The sequence below is a fragment of the Gopherus flavomarginatus genome, chromosome 2 (assembly GCF_025201925.1).
Source record: "Gopherus flavomarginatus isolate rGopFla2 chromosome 2, rGopFla2.mat.asm, whole genome shotgun sequence".
NCBI lineage: Eukaryota > Metazoa > Chordata > Testudines > Testudinidae > Gopherus > Gopherus flavomarginatus.
In genome coordinates, this window is record NC_066618.1 from 12124053 (window position 1) to 12146184 (window position 22132).

The following is a 22132-nucleotide window of genomic DNA, read 5'->3' on the forward strand; positions in this document are numbered from 1 at the left end:
GCTACTATTTTGTCATTCAGGTTGCAGAAGTCATGGAATCAGTGATTGTTCCAGAGACCTCCCCCTGCAGCTCCAAGTCACCATGGGCAGCAGGGCCCCTCCCCCACAAATCCCAGCTGCAACAGGCAGCAGGGGCTCCGAGAGCTCCAAGCCACGGGCGGTGGAGGGACCCCGCAGCTCCAAGTCATGGGCAGCTGGGGGACCCTGGGAGCTCCCAGTCGGGGCCCCTGCAACTGCCCAGCCGCCACAGGTGGTAGGGTACCCCGGAGCCCCAGCAGCAGGAATGGGTGCTGGAGCCTTCTCCCTCCCAGTTTTGTCATGGATATTTTTAGTCACGGGCGTCTGAATTTTTCTTTATTGCCTGTGACCTGTCTGTGACTCCTACTAAAAATCCCCGTGACAAAATGGGAGCCTTAATTATGAGGCGCTCTGGTACTGTGGTGATGTGGGTTGTAGAAGCACATAAACTAGACTGTAAAACCCCCAACGTTAGCAAAGAAGGCTCTGAGTCATTGCAGAACCTGGAACTCCCTCTTGAAATTGACTCGATTTCAAGTTGACAGCATCCCCATTAACAGGAGAAGCGGGTTCCTTCCGAATACTCACACCCTTCCCTCTCTCCCCTCAGGTCCGCTCGGCCATGAGAAAACGCTGGCATCGCTGGCAGGACCACCATGCCCTGCGCGTGCGCGTGGCCCGGGCTATGTCGATCCCCACCTCCCCGACGAGAATCAGCTTCCACAGCATCAAACAGACGGCAGCAGTTTGACCACGCAGACGTCCAGCCACCTTAAGAGTTTTTCCCTCTTCCCCCTTTTTGTCTGTCTTTCCTCCTTTTCTCAGCACTGTGCTCTTGCAGCGAGACACCCTCTTGTGTCTTAGTGGAAATTTGTCCATTTATATATGATGCTGCTTTAAGGCAACCAGCCAAAAATATAACGAAGAAAGGAGTGCAGGGGGCTGGTGGGGGGAGCATGTTTAAGGAAGAATGGGATTTAAAACTGGTAGCCCCATTCAGAGATTTTCAGCCTCTAATGACAAAATGGAAAACAACCTGGTGGAAGGAACGATCGATTTTGTTTTTCTTTACGGATTGTGGTTAAAGAGACTGTTTTGACCAACTGCCCGTCTCATTCCACACTTCAGCTCCCAATGATTTCAACAGGTTTGTTCTGTAAATTGTCTGTCTCCTTCTCTGAGCTTGGTAGAAGTCTCACCTAGAGAGCAAGGGAGCAGGCAAAAGGGGATCTGGCAGGTGTTTGTATCTTCCCCACTGCTCCCTCTGCTGGGTTAGGGAATCACTGGGCTATTTAACAGCCGGCTATTTGGCCTGCTGGTGCCCAGCCTTGTTCACATACGAGGTTTTGAAACGGACAAACTCAGTGGTATCTCTGGATCTCTCTCTAAATTACTATGTTTCATCTCTGCTTAGCCGAATAGTTTTGAAACTGTGTAAGCAGCAACCGGACGTCTTTGTTTTACCTGGTGGCAAGGAAAGGACAACTGAGGATTTGCTCAGCTGTATTGCTTGGGTTTCAAAATCTTAAAATAAAAGGGAAGCTGTGTAAAAACTAACAACGCCGATGGTATTGGGGATGATATTTGAGTCATGAGGAATGTGCGAAGTGCTGCACAAAGAGTATCAATTTTGCATTTTGAACTAGAGCAAACGTATCTACTAGGCTTTTTATGTGATGTTCAGAAATATTGTATATTTTCAATAATAAACACGATTCTGGGTTGGTTTCTATTGTTCTGTAAATTGTCAGTCAGTCTCCTTCTCTGAGCTTGGTAGAAGTCTCACCTAGTGAGCAAGGGAACAGGCAAAAGGGGATCTGGCAGGTGTTTGTATCTTCCCCACTGCTCCCTCTGCTGGGTTAGGGAATCACTGAGCTATTTAACAGCCGGCTATTTGGCCTGCTGGTTCCCAGCCTTGTTCACATACGAGGTTTTGAAACAGACAAACTCAGCAGTATTTCTGGATCTCTCTATAAATTACTGTGTTTCATCTCTGCTTAGCCGAATAGTTTTGAAACTGTGTAAGCAGCCACCAGACGTCTTTGTTTTACCTGGTGGCAAGGAAAAGACAACTGAGGATTTGCTCAGCTGTATTGCTTGGGTTTCAAAATCATAAAATAAAAGGGAAGCTGTGTAAAAACTAACAACGCTGATGGTGCTGAGGATGATATTTGAGTCACGAGGAATGTGCGAAGTGCTGCACAAAGAGTATCAATTTTGCATTTTGAACTCGAGCAAACGTATCTACTAGGCTTTTTATGTGATTGTAACGGTCTGATGTGGGGGCTTGGCCCTCTCAGGTGCGGCTGGGAGCCAGTCCACCTCGCTACCCAAGTTTGGGTGAACGGTCGACCTAGCTGGGGAGGCAGGAAACAGTCAGGCTCTCAGGCCCTGTCATGGTATAATTCCCCACTCGGAACCTTAGTGTCCAAAAGATGGGGTACCAGCATGAATTCCTCTAAGCTCAATTACCAGCTTAGTACTTGTAGCGCTGCCACCAACCAGGAATTCCAGTGCCTGGTACACTCTGGTCCCCCCAAAACCTTGCCCGGGAACCCCCAAGACCCAGACCCTCTGGATCTTAACACAAGGAAAGTAAAGCCTTTCCCTCCCCATTGCCTCTCCCAGGCTTCCCCTCCCTGGGTTACCCTGGAAGATCACTGTGATTCAAACTCCTTGAATCTTAAAACAGAGAGAAAAATTCACCTTCCACCCTCCTTCTCTCTCCCCCTCCCAGACTCTCCCTGAGAGAGAAAGTAATCCTAACACAGAGAGAAATTAACCTTTCTCTCCCCCTTCCCTCCTTTCTCCCCACCAATTCCCTGGTGAATCCAGACCCCGTCCCGTGGGGTCTCACCAGATAAAAAAACAATCAGGTTCTTAAACAAGAAAAGCTTTTAATTAAAGAAAGAAAAAACAGTAAAAATTATCTTTGTAAATTTAAGATGGAATATGTTACAGGGTCTTTCAGCTATAGACATTGGGAACACCCTCCCAGCCTAAGTATACAAGTACAAATTAAAATCCTTTGAGCAAAATACAAATTTGAACTCCTTCCAGCCAAATACACATTTGCAAATAAAGAAAACAAACATAAGCCTAACTCACCTTATCTACCTAGTACTTACTATTCTGGACATATAAGAGACTGTATCAGAGAGATTGGAGAGAAACCTGGTTGCACGTCTGGTCCCTCTGAACCCCCAGAGTGAACAACAACCAAACACTAACAGCACACACACAAACTTCCCTCCCTCAAGATTTGAAAGTATCCTGTCCCCTGCTTGGTCCTCTGGTCAGGTGACAGCCAGGCTCACTGAACTTGTTAACCCTTTACAGTCAAAAGAGACATGAAGTACTCCTGTTCTATTAACCCTTAACTATCTGTTTAAGACAGCCCTCAGGCAGGGGCTGAGCAAACAAACAGTTCACAGTCTAGAAGAAAGGCCTCCTCAGGCCAGCGAGAGGGGGAGTCTGCCACCCCTGGAAGGGTGGCAGGGGGGACGCAGGCCCTCCCACTCCACTGCGTCCCAGCCCGGGGCCCTAGCAGCGGCAGGCAGTCTGCTGCTGTGTCAGTGGGGATCCTGGCCGCAACACACTGACATTGGTTTGGGGTCCCCTGGAGCCAGACTAGGGTCAGCTACCCCTGGGCCACTTCCCATCTCCCCCCCGTTGATACCTGTGGATCACCTGCGTCTTCCGCAATGTCCCACACCATGGGCTCCTCAGGATACTGAGCACTGGGTAAGCACAGCTGGTCCTCGGGACGCTGGAGGTGGGGTGGTTCAGGCGGCTCCTCAGGGTACCGGGCGAGGGGAAGATCCGGCTGGTCCTCCTCAGGGTAGCGAGGACGGGGCCGGCTCGGCCAATCCTCCAGGTAGTGAGCACGGGGCCGGCTCGGCCAGTCCTCCAGGTAGTGAGCACGGGGCAGGCTCGGCCAGTCCTCCAGGTAGTGAGCATGGGGCCGGCTCAGCCAGTCCTCCTCCGGGTAGTGAGCACGGGGCAAACTCGGCCCAGCGGGAGCTAGGGCGCCAGTGTTTGTCCTCTCTGGTGGCCAGCGGTCAACTGAGCGCTGGGGCTGGGCCTTTATACTTCCTGTCCCGCCCCTTGACTTCTGGGGAATGGAAACAGGCGGCGGTGGCTCCGCCTACTTTGGCGTCTGTTCTGGCTCAGCCCTCTCAGGCGCGGCTGGGAGCCATTCCGCCTCGCTACAGAGATGTTCAGAAATATTGTATATTTTCAATAATAAACACGATTCTGGGTTGGTTTCTATTGATCCAGATGGCACTTTAGGTTGGGGAGGAAGAAGAAATGGGGCCTGGCTGTTAGTGAGAGGGTTTGATGCCTAAGCATGGGAAATGGAAAACAACAGAGCATCTTGGACAATGAGAACCCACTTGAAATGAACATACCGCAAAAGGGCCCTTCAACAGAACACAAAACTCCTCCATTCTCAGGGTCTTCTCCTTGCATCACATCCCAGAAGAGCAGAACATAGATGACATCCCATTGCTGTGCACAGTTCCTTTCATCACACTCAGTTTCAGTAGCAAAGAAGAAAGGAAGTTATAAAATATCCTCTCTTGCCCGAGAAAAAAGAATCTCCCCCAGCATCTGGGTGATTTGTTCTGTTCAGGTGAGCAGCAACACAGCTTCCAAGGGTTTCGTGGAGGGAAGCTGCATTTTTTCTTCTCGGGTTTGTGGTGCTCCAAAGACTTCCCTGCCATGTTTGGTCTCTAAACCCACAGCCCTCTCTGCTCTCTTCAAACTGGCATCTCCTCTGTACCTATTGAGTTTCTGGGAACTGGGCGGGCGGAAGCCCGCCCAATGCTAAAGGATCCCCCCCAGCCTAAGGGGAGGATCTACAGGACCTCAAAAACCCAACTAATTCCAGGGGACAACTAATAAAAGAACAGGGACAGGAGTGCGGTCAGAGGGTCATAAGAAGGGAGCCTGACGGGGACACCGAGCAGAGAACCCCAGACAGCGCCCACTGCTCCTCGAAGGTGTCAAGGGAGCCAGTGGACGCCGCTGAGAGGAACTCTGCCCGGATATGTGAACAGATTAAGGATTGGAAACAAGCCCCACAGTCACAGGAGTCTCCATTGGCCAACCTCCTCTCCCTGGTTGTGCACATGGCCATTTTAGCCAGGGCGAGGAGGAGGTTGACCAGGAGGTCCTGCGACTTTGTGGGGCCACACAAGCCAGATTCCTTTAACATTCTAACATGTTATGGGTAAAGGCTGGGACCGTTTTAGCCCATTAAAGTGGTCTGACTTGCCCACACCCTGAGTTTTTAGATTCATTTCAGGGAATGAGCTGTGTGTGCCAAGAAGAAATTGTGCTGCTTCCTGGGAGTGTCTGATTGGAGAAAGTACTCTCTCACTTTGGGGGTGGTTAATTAGATCATATCCTTACAGTCCCTCCGAGGCTATAAAGCACAGAGGTGTGCAAGGTATTTGCAAGAAACAGCAAAGCTATTCAAGGACAATTAGATTTTTCGTCTCCTTCCAAACACAGAAATGGTCCCATTTTCATGGGGAATTTCAGTCAGGTAAGTGGTTATTTCAAGCAGTCTGGCTTCCCACAGAACTGAGGTCAGACAAACCCCTCACAGTTCAGCTGAAATAAGCACCCGAACGTACAGATGCTTGTCCAAACTCTCGGAACTTCTTGGCTCTGTAAAACCCACCTGGAAGTCTCATGGGCGCTTCTTTGAGCTGAACTGCTAGAGGTTTGCCCAACAATTCTGAGTGTGTATTCATCAAAACCATCCATGTGGCCTTCAAAAGGGTTTTACATTTGGAGCCAAAATCAGTCTCAGATGAGTGTAAATGCAACATTTACTTTTAATAGCCCTCATGTATTGTTACCAGTCACAGTAAACTCCTAGAACTCTCTTATTGTACAGTGCATGTACCAATACATGCCCCTTTCTACAGCCCTTACTCATGCTGGGCCAGATTATCTGCAGGAGCAAATTGATGCAGGTCCATTGACTTCAACAGAGTTTTGCCCACTTACACCAGCAGAATATTTGTCCCTCATAGTCAGAGTTTTGTAATAATCCCACTGAATCCAGTGGGACAGGTCGAATTACTAGCAGTAACGGCGACGCACCCTGAGTAAAGGCTGCAGAATCAGGTCCAATGTGTTGTAGCAGTTCCCATTCTGCGAGTTACCTAGTTGATCTGATTCCCTGTCTCAAGATTATGACAGCACACAGTTGCCTTTCAAGGTCGTCTACTGACGGGGAAACAGTTTATGTCATTTCTCTGCAGGGGGGAGACACTGAAAAGATCAGCGCTGTTTTGTTTCTGTGGTGTGGCAGTGGAAGGAAGCGATGGGCTTGCTATTGAGAAAGGGTTTCTGAGTTTTCAGGTTGCTCTCTGGGTGTGCCTGGGCTGCAATCAAGCCATGTGATTGCTGCTTGAGTGGATGGACCCAAGCCTGCTTTAATCTAGCTAGCTGGGCTCCCGGACTAGCAAAGCCGCAGCTGCATGCACTTCACCACAGGCTAGTCCCATGGATTTAAACACGTCTCCACAGACTATTAATGGGGGCTTGATTTTCAGTTACACTAGACCCCTTTGGCCCAGGCTGGCGGTGTCAAGGGGCCTGACAGTGGGTGAGAATATTACACCCAGGAAGATTTTATTGGGATGAAGTGCAAGGAGGATGTTTGCAAAACATAATGACTGCTAGTACCAATGCCAGTGCAGAGAATGGATTTGCAAACCTTCAGCATATAATTGTTTCAAGTCAATGCTAAGTACATGCAGGTAATTCGAACTGGGAGAAGGTTTATTTATTTGTATTTATTTTCGGTTTACCATGCAAATGCAAAAGCACTGTTCCTTGGTTTGATTTCCCATGAAAGATTTCTGCACCTGTCAGCCGTTCCCACCCGCTGAGCCCTGGAGGCAGAGTTACATTTATTCAAAGTGATGCCACCTGATTAGGTCTTGCTTCCCTGCCAGCTGCCTTCTTAAGAGCAAGATTTTGGAGAGTTCCTCAAAGAGCAGGAAGAGAAGTCTTGGTGATGGCATTTTACTAGAGTGTAGGGAGTGGGTGTCAGATACAAGGGAGGCACGGGGCAGCATAGCTCTGCAAACCTCTTCATGAGCATAAATGCAATCATCTGACAAAAAGAGGACAAGGGCAAGATTTCTGTCATCGCCGGCAGATCCTCAGCTGATGTAAAAATTAGCCCAGCTCTATTGAAGCCCAGGGAACTAGGCCCATTTACATCAGCTGAGGGTCGGTCCCTGGCCCATCTGCTAAAAGACATTTGCTGTGAAGGGCCTGCTGCAAAGCCTTTAAAGTCAATGGAAAGAAAGCTCGGCAGGTAATGCTCGATCTATCAGGGATCGATTTATTGATTGATCATCTAGTGTAGATGCGATAAAATCAATCCCCGAGCGCTCTGCTGTCGACTCCGGAACTCCACTGCGGTGAGAGGAGGAAGCAGAGTCGACAGAGCAGCAGCGGTTGACTCACCGCCATCCTCACGGACAGGTAAATCAACCTAAGATACGCCGACTTCAACTACGCTATTCATGTAGCTGAAGTGTGTATCTTAGGTCGACCCCCCAGTGTAGACCTAGCCCCAGTGAATTCAGTGGGTGCTGGATGAGGCCCTAAATCGTTTTGTAATTATTGACAACATAAAAGCCAAAACATCTGAATTTCTTGCCAGCACCAGAAACGAACAATTAGTACTTAAGCTGTGTGGTTAGCTCTGCTCACAAGCAGGCGAGATCCCCAGATGAAAGCTGCAGTAGAAATAGGGAGTGGAATATAGCAGCTCTAGAAAAGGTATGCTGTTACGCTGATCAGTATTATCTCATTGTTTCCTCGGGCTCTCCCTCGCTCTGCGTCCACCTGTTGTCTGGCTCATACTTAGATTGTAAGCTCCTTGAAGCAGGGACCATCTCTTTGTTCTGTTTGTCCAGCGCCTAGTGCTGAAGGGACCTGATCCCTGGCTGGGGCCTCTAGGCACTATGGCAATACAAATGATGATCAAATGGATGTTGGTGTGGTTAGAGAGGACGGGATGGCTTTATAGATTAAGGCACTAGCCAGGGACCTTGGAAAACTAGGTTGGGTTCCCAGCTTCCTCGGTGACCATAGGCAAGCGTGTCTCTGCTCCTTGGTAGGTGCTGTGTACAGATAATGAATACTAATCCAAACTGAATGTGTTCTGTATGCCGAGAGAGTGAGAGGAATGTACCGAGACAGCTCAGGAGAAGGCAAGTCGACACTTGCATTGACCCCTGGAATTTAAGCTGTGGTTTGTTAGTTTAATGAGCTGGTTGCCATATAGACAAATGGAGGATTTCTTTTGCAGACTGTGCAGTTGCAGTCACTGCCTGACTCTGACGGCAGTTGAGGTTTCTCCTAAAACAATATGTAGCCGGGGGGACAAAGAATGTATTTTCCCTACAACAAAAGTCAGTTTTCTGGGTCATTTTCTGGTGGCTAATGCAGAGCACTGGGAGTTAGCAGAGCTGGGTTCTATTCCCAGCTCTGGCACACGTGTGCCACATGACCGTGGGCCAATCACCTGACTGCTCCGTGCCTCAGTTTCCCCACTTGTCAAAGGAAGACAGCCATTCCCACCTTAGCTTGCTGGTGCCCTTTGGCAGGAACTGGAGAAAAACACAGCCCCAGTATTCAGTTAGGGTTAGATGCTGACTTTAGGCACAGCCTGAGCAAAGGCTGGTGTATAAGTTGCTTCTCCCCAGGAGTAGCACTGCGGAGTCTCATGCCTCATAAACACACCTTTGGGCCCCAGTTCCTCCCCTGCTTTCCCCTCAATCCCAGGCGAGATAGTAACTCACTGCCAGCCTGCAGCGGTGCTCCATCATTAGCCACACCCCCAACACTGCCTCAGCTACTCTGGACAGCAAGTGGAGGGGGGAGCCAACGCCCTGTCCGCTCCCCCCCACTCCTTGCCGTGGGCAGGAAGTAATGAAGCCAAGCAGAAGTGTAAGAGGCCTTGTTACTCCAAGCGACAGCCTAGGCCTCAGCCATCCTTAGGCATGAATTCAAATCTCTGACAGCAACAATGCAATTCATCAAGAAGAGTTTCCTTCCTGGGGCCCCATGGAGCTTTGATGTACTGTCCTTATTACAAACCACGGATCTATAATAATGAATAACACTTTGCAAGCCAAAGCATTCAGCTCGTAGCAGTGACCCTGGGGCCATTTCTGTGCTGCTCTGCCCTGTCCTTGTTTTGAACTGCTCTAAATGTTACAGACAGATTTAAGATCTCCCCTGGTGTCGCCTTTTTACCATGAATGGATTAGAAAGCTAAATAGCCAGGCATTTAACTGCTGTCTTTATTACAGAGCAAATCCTTCTTAACCTACCAGGTCATCCCAGCAGCTACGCCGGAAAGGAAAAGCAGTTGTTAACCAAGGGCTCCCATTAAGCCAGATGCAAAGTCCATTGAATAAAACTCCAGTGGGCTCTGGAGCAGGGAAGATTCCATTGGCAACAACGTTTTGTCGACACGGCAAACGAACACCCACTGACCAGGGCTCAGGCGACGGAGCTGTTTAACTGTTGTAGCTCCGGGGCACTGCCCCTCGCAGGGTCTCACAGCCTGGGATCCAGCCCAAGCTTGAACGTCTACACTGCATTTAAACAGCCCAGCAGGCGGAGCCCGAGTCAGCTGGGACAGGCCGGTCGTGGGTGTTCAGTTGCAGTGTGGACATACCCGATGGGTCCCAAGTGAACTATGGCTGACGCAGTGCAGTGTGTGTGAAAGTAACCCCAGTGGAACCATGGTGCCAGCTGTCCCTGATAGTACCATGCTCCGGCTGTGCATCGCATGGAGCAGTCAGACCTCAGGGGCGTGGTTGGGGCTGAGGTGAAGCAGCCAAGGGGTTGTGTTAAATGGGGAGTTTGACCCATGCCGCCTTTAGAACTCATTGTGTTGGTTCTGCTTCCCCCTTTCTAGAAATCAGCTTCGTAATTGTCATCGTTCCCTAGAAAAAGAGCAGGTTGCTTTATAAAGCACCAGTATTGCCTTTCCCCCACCCTTGGTCTGCCTGGCTCCTTGGGCGTGTAAGCGCTTTGGGCAGGGATTGGCTCTTCATATGGGTCTGGACAGCACTTCAGCACAGTGAAGCCCCGACCTTTATTGAGGTCCCTAGGCGCTACCATAGCACAGGTCATCAATGGTACTAATCTGGCACGGGAGGTTGGAAATTCCCTGTCATGCTGACGTGCAAGGAGAGAGGACAGTAGCTGCACTAGGTAGCAATACTAGTGGTCGCTTTACATGGTCCATGTTCTTTTGCTTCCTTGGTGAAGACGGATGGTCCAGTGGTGACTGCTACCGTGGAGGCCTGGACACACGTCCTAGCTTTGCCATAAGCTTCCTGCGTGAGCGTGGGTGAGTCACTCAGCTGCTCTGTGCCTCACCTCCCCATCTATAAAATGGGGGGCTGGAGGGAGACTAGCCTATCCCAATCTCCCACAGGATAAATCCATTAAAGACTGGGAGATGCTCAGATATTTTGGGGGAGATGGGGCCTTTGTTATCTTATACAGGCCTCAGATAATGGCAGTTTCCAAAAAAAGAGTGGGAAGGCCGACAGAGAAGCCAGGGAAAGGTACGCACACTACAAGTTCACTTGTCTCAAATTTCCTGTGAAATTATAGCTCTGAAAAATGCATCAGTTAGTTTCAGTAGGCCTGGTTCTGCTCCTATTGAAGTCCTTGCTATTGCTCTTCCTCTACGCAGGATCAGATCTTATCTTCCCTTAAGTTCTATCTATGCAGCTACCCCTGATGACACCTCCTGAGGGTTCGGCCCAGAGTTTTGTGTTATGTGGGAGCGTACTGGTGGATTTACTCTGCCTGGTTGCTCAGCTAGTTAAAAAAAATAATAAAAGACTCCTACACTTTCAAAGTTTACCATGGGTATGTTTCCAAGGGCAATTAACGTGTGAGTTTTTACCACTTTCTCAGCTGTTAGGCAGTTTTCAAAGTAAAATGTAGGTCTTTCTTCTATGGTTGCCAGCCATTAACGAACAACAGAAACCTCTTATTCCAGTTCTACCAAATGCCACCCCTAGGCACAACTATAACTGCCCGGTTCTCCCTTAATTTATAACAGTGGGGATCAGTCTGTAATTTTCCTCCAGACCTGATGGAGAAAAGCAAACGTCAAGGACCAGCGAGATGCCACACATAGGAGTCTCTGATAGCTTCAGAGATCAATGCAGAGATGTTTACTGTTCCCAGGGCAACCAGCAAAAGCAGCCTCTTAAGTCGCCTCCCTGGTTTATCATTAGATAGGCATCCACCAGTCCTTTTGTGGAGGAGGATATCTCAAGGAATCATTGGGAGACTCCACACTTAACACTGAATTTGTTTGGCCTAAACTGAGCTGAGGTTCAAATGTAAACCTCAGCTGAGAGCATCGCTTCAGGAGAAAATCAATATAGGAACAAAAGAGGGAGTTTCTTTTCCCCCCATAGCGCTTCATAAGATGCTGCCTGAAATAATAATGCTCCCCTTGGTTAAATCCTAAGCATTTTCAATACAGTATAAGACAAAATAAGCAGCATGCCCCCTTGAATAGAGAAAGAGGTCAAAATCTGACCCCTAGTGTTGGTTACTGGTAATGACTACAGTGAAGCTGCGATGAATGACTGAATGAAAGCAAGAGAACATGAGGGGTCAGAGAGATGCTGGCCCATGACGTGGAAGCATATGCTAGGGCAGGGCTTCGTTGGGCTGCATGGTGGTGTCCTCCCTTCCAAGCATACAAAGGAACTATCAAAGCCCAGTTCCTAAGCTTGTTTTCAGCTGAGTTCTATCTAGCGACCATGAGGCTTAGCTCCAAGAAATCCTTTCCAGGTCCACACATGAATACCATGCACGTGTTCCATGCTCTGAACTGCCGCATGTGCTTTATAATGGCAATTTGCCTTCATGCTGTGGGCTGCAGGGAGAATGCCTGGTCATTTATTAGTTTGTGTAGATGTGAACAGCTGCCCTTTGCTATATATAATCAGAACTGCTCTGCTGTGTGTCATAGACCCTGTACTGTTAACTCAGAAGGGAGGGATGTTCTTTTTCAATTCAAGAGGTGAGGGGATGTGCTTTTGAGTGGGAGGGTCTGAGGTCTATCCCTGATGCTGCTACACAGTGCCTGGTGGTAATGGATTTGCTAGCCTCTTGGGGTAGATACTGTTCAGTTGTCATAAATGGTCTGGAGACTGCTTTCACTACCCTTTACTCCATCTCATCCTCCCTCCATGTGCTTCCTCTCCCTCGCCTCATCTCTCCTCTTTCTCCTCTTCCCTCCCTTTATCCTCTTCTCCTTCTTGCTGTCCTCACCTCTCTCCCACCCCCTCCATCTCACCAGACAGGGTTTGGCATTGTACAGATTACTGTAGCTGGCTCTGGAGGTTGGCAGCATTTTCCCACTGATACAGAATCAGGAAATATAGGGATCATAGAATCATAGAAGATTAGGGTGGAAGAGACCTTAGGAAGTCACCTAGTCCAACCCCCTGCTCAGAGCAGGACCAACACCAACAAAATCATCCCAGCCAGGACTTTGTCAAGCCAGGCCTTAAAAACCTCTAAGGATGGAGATTCCACCACCTCCCTAGGTAACCCATTCCACTGCTTCACCACCCTCCTAGTGAAATAATTTTGCATAATATCCAATCTAGACCTCCTGCACTGCAACTTGAGACCATTACTTCTGGTTCTGTGATCTGCCACTACTGAAAACAGCCGAATTCCATCCTCTTTGGAACCTACCTTCAGGTAGTTGAAGGCTGCTATCAAATCCCCCTTCACTCTTCTCTTCTGCGGACTAAATAAGCCCAGTTCCCTCAGCCTCTCCTTATAAGTCATGTGCCTCACCCCCTAATCATTTTCGTTGCCCTCCGCTGGACTCTCTCCAATTTGTCCACATCCCTTCTGTAGTGGGGGGACCAAAACTGGATGCAATACTCCAGGTGTGGCCTCACCAGTGCTGAATAGAGGGGAATAATCACTTTCCTTGATCTGCTGGTAATGCTCCTACTAATGCAGCTCAATATGCTGTTAGCCTTCTTGCCAAGAAGGGCACGCTGTTGACTCATATTCAGCTTCTCAGCCACTGTAATCCCCACATCCTTTTCTGCAGAACTACCGCTTAACCAGTCGGTCCCCAGCCTGTATCGGTGCCTGAGAGTCTTCCTTCCTAAGTGCAGGACTCTGCACTTGTCCTCGTTGAATCTCAATAGATTTCTTAGGGCCCAATCCTCCAATTTGTCTAGGTCACTCTGGACCCTATTCCTACCCTCCACCATATCTACTTCTCCTGCCAGCTTAGTGTCATCTGCAAAATTGCTGGGGGTGCAATCTCATTTCTATCCGAGCAGGTATGGCACGTTCCACTGGGGAGCAAGCTTATTTGTGCTTTGAACTAACTCATCATGCGTGCATTGCAATGCTGCATAGTGCTGTTAGGGTAAGAACCACTCGGACCGTGTTGCTCTACAGTTGGCTGGGAAGGCATGATGGGTCCAAAGACAGATCCAGTCCATACTTATTGAGTGAATTACTTCCGTCCCCCTGCTGATCTCTCCAAGGGCTCATTTATGACCCTTTGAATGAAAGGACTTGGGAGAATTTGGACCACACGGCAGCAGAGACTTGGAGGTGTTATGTGTGGAGAGGGGAGAAGCAGGCATGATACCTCTAGTGGTCCTGGGAGGACATGCACTCACCAACCCAGTCTGCGCCCTTGGCAAAGGTGTATTGCACTCCCTGGCACAGCGAGGAACCATGGCAATTATCCCACCCTGCCGAGCCTGAGCCCTCCAGGACTTGGAGCATTGCTAGCAATGCTAGCAGCTTCCCTTAGCCTCAGGAAGAAAATTAAAGCAACCACCTGGATCAGGGTTGGAGGAAGGAAGGCTCCCACATGACCACTCCTGGCAGCTTTGCCCACATCCATGCTCCCAGGCTGGGATAGCTATAAATCACCCCAAAGCATTCAGCACCCCAGTGCAGTTATGAGCAGAGGTGCAGGAGGTGAAACCGTACAGGAAACGGTAGGGCAGTGGAGTGGGCAAGTGCGAATACATGAGACCTGCAGAGGCACTGACAGGGAAGCCCCTGGGCTAGTAAAAAGCCACGGGAGGGGCCCCTCCTCAGAACTGTCTGAAAGTGTGATTACATGCCTGTGTGGTGGAGTGGGCACGTCTTGCACTTGTCCAGGCAGGGGAAGGGCTGATTCCTTGCAAAGAGATCCAGGTGCCCACAAGCCACGAGGTCTGAATGACTATGACAGCCACCGTCTCGGCTGACATCTGGGGGACTACTGACTCGGGGAACCTCTGGAGCTAAAAGCAGGAACTGCTGCAGCTTGAGCGAAAGCTGTCCAACTGGGATGGGCACAACTCCTACCCTTTGTGGGTCAGGCACAGCTAGGGACTGTAACACACCCGCATAAACCCCTCTGGACCAAGAGGGAGGCCCTTGAACTGAAGGATGCCGAGAGGGCAGGATGGTCAGGAGGGAGCATGAGCATCGCACCCTCAAACTGGGTACGTCACAGAGGTGACGGAAGGAGTGGGGGCACCCAGATTTCTCCCTTAGCCCTGCTTCCCCCTCGCGGAGGAACATGAGGGGAGCAGGGCCTGCAGTGACACCAGGTGCTCTGTGCCTGCTGGTCAATTTGCCCACATGGGCTGTGTAAGGGGAGGGCAGGGAGCAGCTCCTGATGACTCACTACATAGCTCATGGAGGGAAGCTGACCAGCAGGCATAGAGCACCTGGCATTGCTGCTCGCCCCCTGGGGGGCACAGAGGACCAGCCAGGTGTTCTCTGCTGGCAGGTCAGTTTCCCTCTCCTGGGCTATGAAACTGGAAGACAGGAAAGCAGCGAGCCAGGTGGCTGAGCTGTTTCCCATGCATCTGTGCAGTGTGCAGCCCAGGGGAGTGACAGCGTGAATTACTTCTGGGGGAACTGGAATTCTGCAGCTGGCTCAGCTGCTAGACGGGGAAACAGGACTGGGGCCAGGTCAGACCCACTCCCAGGAACCTTCCTGGCTGTAGGAAACTCTGCACCTCTTCCCTGCTTCCTGCTCCCATCTCTCAGGGTTACTGTATGGGGATCTGCCCCCAGCATCCACCCAACCCCCTTTCATTCGGACCCCCCCACACACACACACAGGACTGCCCGGGGGGGGCAGGTGGGGCAATTTGCCCCAGGCCCTGGTCCCCACAGGGGCCCCCACAAGAATATAGTATTCTATAGTATTGCAACTTTTTTTTTATGGAAGGGGCCCCCAATATTGCTTTGCCCCAGACCCTCTGAATCCTCTGGGTGGCCCTGCACACACACACACACACACACAGAGAACCTCCCCAACTGAGCCACCACCACCACCAGGACCCTCCTGTCAAGTCCCCTCCATACTTGGATCCCTACCCCACCAGCCTCCCCCTCTGCATTCAGAGGCCCCTCCATCGAGCCTCACCGCCCCCCACCGCCCTCTCAAATATAGAAGTCAAATGACACCTATGGGTGGGAGTTTTCACTCAAAGGCATGAAATCTTTCCTCTAAGCTCAGAGTGGCAGCTAGAAAAGCCCTCAGATGACCATGGACTTCAGTTACCCTAAGAGCTTTTAATTGGAGCTGAGAAATGCTGCAGGCCGGGTTAAAACACCGCCAGTGAGTGAGAGAGAGAAAGATTAGAAAGCGGGAGTACAGCCGGCAACAGGGCTGTGCAAAGAGGAGTTCAAACAGTTCCAGTGCCATCAGGCCCAGAAAGAGCCTTCTGTTTTTTTCAATTTTTTACGTCTCTCTCTTTTCTTCCATCCTGGGGCCCTTGTCTGTAACTACTGCCCTCATGTGACCTCACCTTCATTGGCCTTATCTGCCTTCCTGAGCTGTGGCTCATTAGTTTCCCCTGAACTAGCGCTGGGAGTTTCACAGAGCTATTTTGGGGCTGGCCTTTCACCTGATTTCCCCCAGACTTTCGCAGAGATATTAGTGTGATCATTCACCCACTACAGCATCTTTCCAAGCCTAGGAATTAATTTGTGAAGAGCATGGTGGGTGAATTCTTCCAGTCAACCGTGATTTCCACCAAAGATACCTACAAGCACAAGAGCAGAGCTTAACCAGGCCCATAAAAAAGGAAGATTTAAAAAAAGTGCCAGTGGTTTATAAAGGTTCTTGAAACATGCAAAGGTTTGACCACGTTCCTGGTTAACAAGCCACCGATGGTTCTGCTACTCACAGTTCTGAGCCTTCTTTAGTTAGTGAGGATATCGATTTGGGGTTGTCACACTTGCTGGGTGCTAAAGTCTCTGAGTCCAGCACAGAGCTTGGCATTGATTTGTTGGGTTCTGGAGTCTTTGATTCTGGGACAGAAGGTTGCCCGTTGGTTACTACTGCAACTGTTATGGAGGTGGACACTGGAAACGGTTTGACTCTTGAAAGCATGGGGCAGAACTTTGCCTTTGACAAGGCAGATCCAGTTACTTGGCTACATGTGATGGATCCTGTTCACTGATTTTGGTGGAAGTCCCATTGTTAATTTGGAACAAGACTTTTCACCAAGCAAACTCAAAGGAAGACAAGTATTAAAATTGTGGTTCTTTGGCAAACTCCTAATGGGGAGTTATGCCAGCCATCTTGGTCATTGTACAGTTCGACTGTTGCCTTCTTGTTCTGTTTCACTTCTTCACTTTTCCAACCAAATTCCTCATCTTCCTTTGCAAACCATAAAACTGGGTTCATGGACTTTTTCTGCTTTACTGAGTGAGTATGCCAATACTACTGTTCAAAGAAACACATGGAGGCAATCACATGCTGGATGGAACTTGCAGAATGGTTGGCAAAGGGTCACATAATTGATGAAGTTATGCACATCTGCTGTTAGATGCTGAAGGATATGCGGTGCAATATTTTGCGTTGACTCAGACATTTTGCTGTACTTACACGAGAGGTTCAGACATGAAATTAGATAGTCCTAGGAATGCAATTACGGGGGTTTCCTTGACTTGTTTGTAAGGTATGATATTGTGCTGTGAGATCATCTGCAAGCTATTAAGGCCGGTGCTGCAAATATGACATACCTCTTAAATGGAATTCAAAGTGAATGTATAGAGATGATCACAAGAAAAGCACAGCTGATTATTTTTGACAGGGTTAAGAAAGCTAATCACTTTTCTGTTATGTTTATATAACCCTTCTGCCAGGTGGAGCCTGCAGCAACCAGGGCCAGGTTCAATATCTAGGGGTCACTTTTCAACAATACAACACGGAACCAGCTCGAGCCCCCACCCACCTGGGAAAATTACACACCACCCCTGGGTGCCTCTAAGAGGAATACTGCCCTGCTCGCAAGCACAGAGTCTGAGTGTAGAAAAGAAACTTGGAATTAAAGGAGGGAAGTCACCCGACTAATTAGGGAAAATGCCACAAGCAGGATTCATAATCATAAAACTGTGAACAGGACACCCACCTCGGAGTGCGTGGGGTGGTGCTTTCTGCCTCATGTTCTTGAGTTCCACAACCAAAGGTTCCATTTCTGTGCCCCTCTCTGCTCCCTCACCACACCCCACCCTCAGTGCTTGTCCTTGGTCCGGTGAGGACTCAGGGTTCAGACATACATCTGTGTGAGTTCACCTCCCACCCAGGGAAGAAGGCACCTTGACTGCTCCATCATCTGAGCACTTGCTCTGGCTGGCCACCAGCCAGGCGCTGTTCCTCTCTGCTGACTGCCTTGCCAGCCAGAGTTCCTCTCTGCTGGCTGTCCCACCAGCCACTGTTCCTCTCCACTGGCCATCCCCAGGGCTGTCCTTAGGCATATGCAGCATATGCAGCTGCCTATGGCACCATGAAATTTGGGGCACCGAATTACCGCAAATTTCATAGTGCCTCAGGCAGCTGCGTGCTGCATATGCGGCAGCACCAGCCCCGGTGACCAGCCCTATCCCTCAGCTGGTCCCTGCTGCAAGGGACAGGGCTGTCCCTAGCGGGGTGTGGGGCCCCGGACAACTCCCTCCACCCTTCCTCCCTGCTCCACACCCGGCCCGCCCCCATTCCTCCTCTTCCCCCAGTGACGCCACACTCACCGGCAGCGGTGGGAAGCAGAGCAACCCAGCTCCAGCCCGCTCTACTGTGCCAGCTCCCAGCCGTGACACTTCACTTCGCTGCCAGTGAGCGTGGGGAAAGGATCATCCCCCGCACTCACCGGCAGTGGTGGGAAGTGGAGCAACCTGGCTCCAGCCCGCTCTACTCCACCGGCTCCCAGCCACCACACTCTGCTTCGCCGCCAATGAGTATGGGGAAAGGATGGCCCCCCGCACTCCCAGACCCTAGCGGGGTGGCCAGGCAGCGAGGAGCAACGGTTGGTGGTGCGGCCAGGAGCAGCAGCTGGTGGGGTGGCCAGTGGAGAGGAGCAGTAGCTGGTTGGGTGGCCAGGATGCGAGGAGCAGCAGCTGGCAGGGTGGCCTGGCAGTGAGGAGCAGTGGCTGGTGGAGCGGCCAGGAGGCAATGGGCAGTGGCTGGTGGGGCGGCCTGGCAGGGAGAAGCAGTGGCTGGCTGGGTGGCCAGGCAGGGAGAACAGCAGTTGGCTGGGTGGCCAGTGGACAGGAGCAGCGGCTGGCGGGGTGGCCAGGCAGGGAGGAGCAGTGGCTAGCTGGGCAACCAGGAGGCAATGGGCAGCGGCTGGCTGGGCGGCCAGGCACGGAGGAGCAGCGGCTGATGGGGCGGCCACGAGGCAAGAAGCAGTGGCTAGGGGGGCGGCCTGGCAGGGAGGAGCAGTGGCTGGCGGGGTGGCCAGGAAGCAATGGGCAGCGGCTGGCTGGACAGCCAGGCAGGGAGGAACAGTGGCTAGATGGATGGCCAGCCAGAGAAAGCGCTCAGATGGTGGAGCAAGCCAGATGTCTTTTTCCCTGCGTGGGAGGTGGACTCACACAGATTCACATCTGAACCCTGGGTCCTCACAGACCAAGGACAAGCACTATGACTGGGGTGTGGTGAGGGAGCAGAATGGGGCACAGAAAAGGAACTGCTGGTTGTAGAACTCAAGAACAGGAGGCAGCAGGCACTGCCCCAATCACTCTGGGGTGGGTGATCTGCTCGCAGTATTTGGTTTATGAATTCTACTTGTGGCATTTTCCCTAATTAATGTCGGCTGACTTCCCTCCTTTCATTCAAAGTTTCTTGTCTACACTCAGACTCTGTGCTTGCGAGTGGGAAGTATTGCCTCTCTGAGGCACCCAGGGGTGGTGTATAATTTTCCCATGTTACTGGGTGGGAGCTCGAGCTGGTTCTGTGTTGTATTGATGGAGAGGAACCCCTAGATATTGAACCTGGCGGAACGGTTACATGTATATTCACAAAGACTAGGACCAGATCCTCAGCTGGTGAAAAGAAATGTAGCACCATTGACGTCATTAAGTCACTTTCTATCATTTGAAGGTCTAGCTAAGGACCAGCAACCAGTCTGCAGAAGTCAATTATTGCACTACTGACTGGGCTCCCGTAAGCCCAACTAGGTTTGCAGTAAAAGAAGGGAAAGTCCCAAGGTTAGGGCATTAGCCCTGGACTTTGGACATGCCCACTGTCACATAGGACATTTGTGATGAAGCAGAGACTTTACCCCACTGAAATCAATGGACATTAGGCACCTGGATGCTTTTGACAATCCCACTAGGTGCCCCTCTCCAGCCTTGGACACCTAAATGCCTTTGAAAATCTGGCCCTAAGCCACTCTGCGCCTCAGTTGACCATCCATAAAATGGGGGTAATAGTGCTGTCCTTCCTTGGAGGGGCATGATGAGAATAAATATGTTGAAAGACCACAGATACTGTGCTATACGTAATTTAGATAGATAGATAGATAGATGAGCATCAGCCTGGCTCAGTCATCCCTATTCTAGTTCTTGTCCATGTTTAACATAGCAAAATCAGAATTTAACAAGTTCCTTAGGGAAAACCGTAGAAAAGAAACTAAATGTATCTGCAAACTATGCATCAATTACTAAACATAAGTAGTTTCTGAAAAACATACACCAGCTGGTTAATGTTGCTGGTGCCTACACTTGCTTCTCAAGTTTCTCCACTTGCTAATTCGTGTGGCAGGAAGAAAATGCTTCTGATCAGTATAATTGCCTGGGAGTTGTGCTGTACTCAAATCAAACTGTAAGAAGCAAAAGCAGTTTTTTATATACATTTATAAAACTTTAATGAATTTCCCAGCCACTAATGACCAAGCCAGCTGGCACTCTGCTGACCCCGGGAAGCCATTGACCCTATCATCACATGGTTCCTGCATGGCTACAGGCGGCATATGGATTACATTAAAGGATGAGCTGATTACTTGTCCTGTGACTAGCAGAGTGACAGAGTATTTTCTGGATGGAAAATGACAGCCAGTGAAGCTGACAGCAGAGTCGGGTTCTAGGGTTTTCTCCAACTTTTAATGGCATTTTACTGATCACTTAGGTGGTGGTTAATAAGATAGCAAATTGCATCTGAAATCTGCAGTAATTGAAGAGGACGTCGCTTTTTAATGAGATGCATGGTAGGAGGGCATGGGCTAAATAGCACCTTAAGCAGCCAAAGTGAAACAGTGAACCCTGTTAATAATTCCTTTTGCTGGAACGCCTGTCTGGCTGTGCAGCCCTCTGCGTAGAACACATGGCCACTGTAGGGCTGACCCTCGGCAGACAGAAGTCAGGCCTCTGCCAGTTGGGGATGGTACTAGTCCTTTAGCTCACTCTGCCCAGGATCCAGCAGGTCGGGAATTTGTCAGCAAGAAGCTTTTTTCTTCTGAAAATGCCGATTTGTTGAAAGTGGGTCTCAGCTCCAGGATGGAATTTCTGGTGACACCTGAGAGCAGGGTTGGGGGAGTAGGAGTTGAGAATGGCCACCAGTCCAGTGGGTAGGACGTTCGTGCCAAATCCGAGTTCAAGTCCCTGCTACAAAGCAGGTGCATGTCCTAGCCACTGGGCTAGTGGCCATTCTGGGCTGGGTTTCCCTCCCAAACATTTTTTCACACATCAGTTCTAAGGGTCTTGGTTTCACCCCAAGGCAGAAGTAAAAGAGCTGCCCAGCCTCGACTTGTTCTAGCCAGTCCTGCTAGAGGCTCATGCTTTCACTGCTTCAGAACAGGCAGCGTGGTCTAGTGGGTTGAGCACTGGATTGGGACTCAGGAGACCAGGATACTATTCTGGCCAAGTGTCTTCCCCACTCTGTTCCCCTTCCTGCAGTTTGTCTTGTCTATCTATAGAGGGAGGCTCTAGGGCGGGGACTGTCTCTCACCATGTTTGCCTAGCACCTACCACAGTATGGGCCTTATCTCCACAGGAAAATTGTAATATAAAGAGTAATGATCTCTGAGATCCCCAGATCGATCCAGAGTGGCAACCAAGATGGTGGCCATTCAATTTGGCGGTTGTTTTTCAGTTACAGTTATTTAGTACAGGCGCTATAGAGGTGGAAGGTGCTTTACAGAAGAATAGCCATTGCAACAGGTGACTGCCTAATACAATCTTAACCAAACAGCCGTCCAGACCCAATTCATCCTCCATGCACTGTGGGCCAGATTTTCAAAGACATTTAGGAGCCTAAACATGCAGATGGGCACTCAGTAGACTCTTCAAAAGCACCTAAGCAGCTTGGGCACCTGAGAATCCATGGGAGTTAGGTGCTTAACTCACTTAAATATTTTTAAATCACACAAGCTGCCTATCTGCATCTTTAGGCACCTAAATGCCTTTGAAACTCTGGCCCTACGGGCTTGATGGAAATGCCCACTGAAGTCAATGGAAGGAGACTCATTTGCTTCAATGGCATTTGGACTGGGCCCAGCGATCACAGTTCCAAAATCAGTCTTTAGATGACTGCTTTCTTGGAAAGTGTTTTTCAGAATGTAAATAACATGTGGCATCTGTCTCTGGGATGGGATCAGAAATCTGTGCTTTGTGCAGATTGCCGTGCTGTGTTTTGACAGCTATTCTGCACAGGTTCTTATACCACACTCATCAACGTAGTAGTGAAGTGCCTTCTAGTCGTGCATTAAGCAATGTCTAACATCTGTCACGTGTTTGTTCTCTCATCCAC

General features: G+C 50.0%; 1 protein-coding gene and 1 long non-coding RNA gene across 3 annotated transcripts in view; one reads left to right on the forward strand and one right to left on the reverse strand.

The window, feature by feature from the left end:
• The window catches only part of CRHR2 (corticotropin releasing hormone receptor 2), a 199314-nt gene extending 197566 nt beyond the window's left edge, over positions 1–1748 (forward strand). For both annotated transcript variants that reach the window (XM_050942736.1, XM_050942737.1), the window contains one exon: positions 629–1748. In XM_050942736.1, the coding sequence (XP_050798693.1) occupies positions 629–769 (141 nt within the window). In that variant the 3' untranslated portion in view covers positions 770–1748. The remainder of the gene's footprint in view (positions 1–628) is intronic.
• The window catches only part of LOC127045963 (uncharacterized), a 593465-nt gene that overhangs the window by 453508 nt on the left and 117825 nt on the right, over positions 1–22132 (reverse strand). The gene's annotated exons all lie outside the window — the stretch shown is intronic.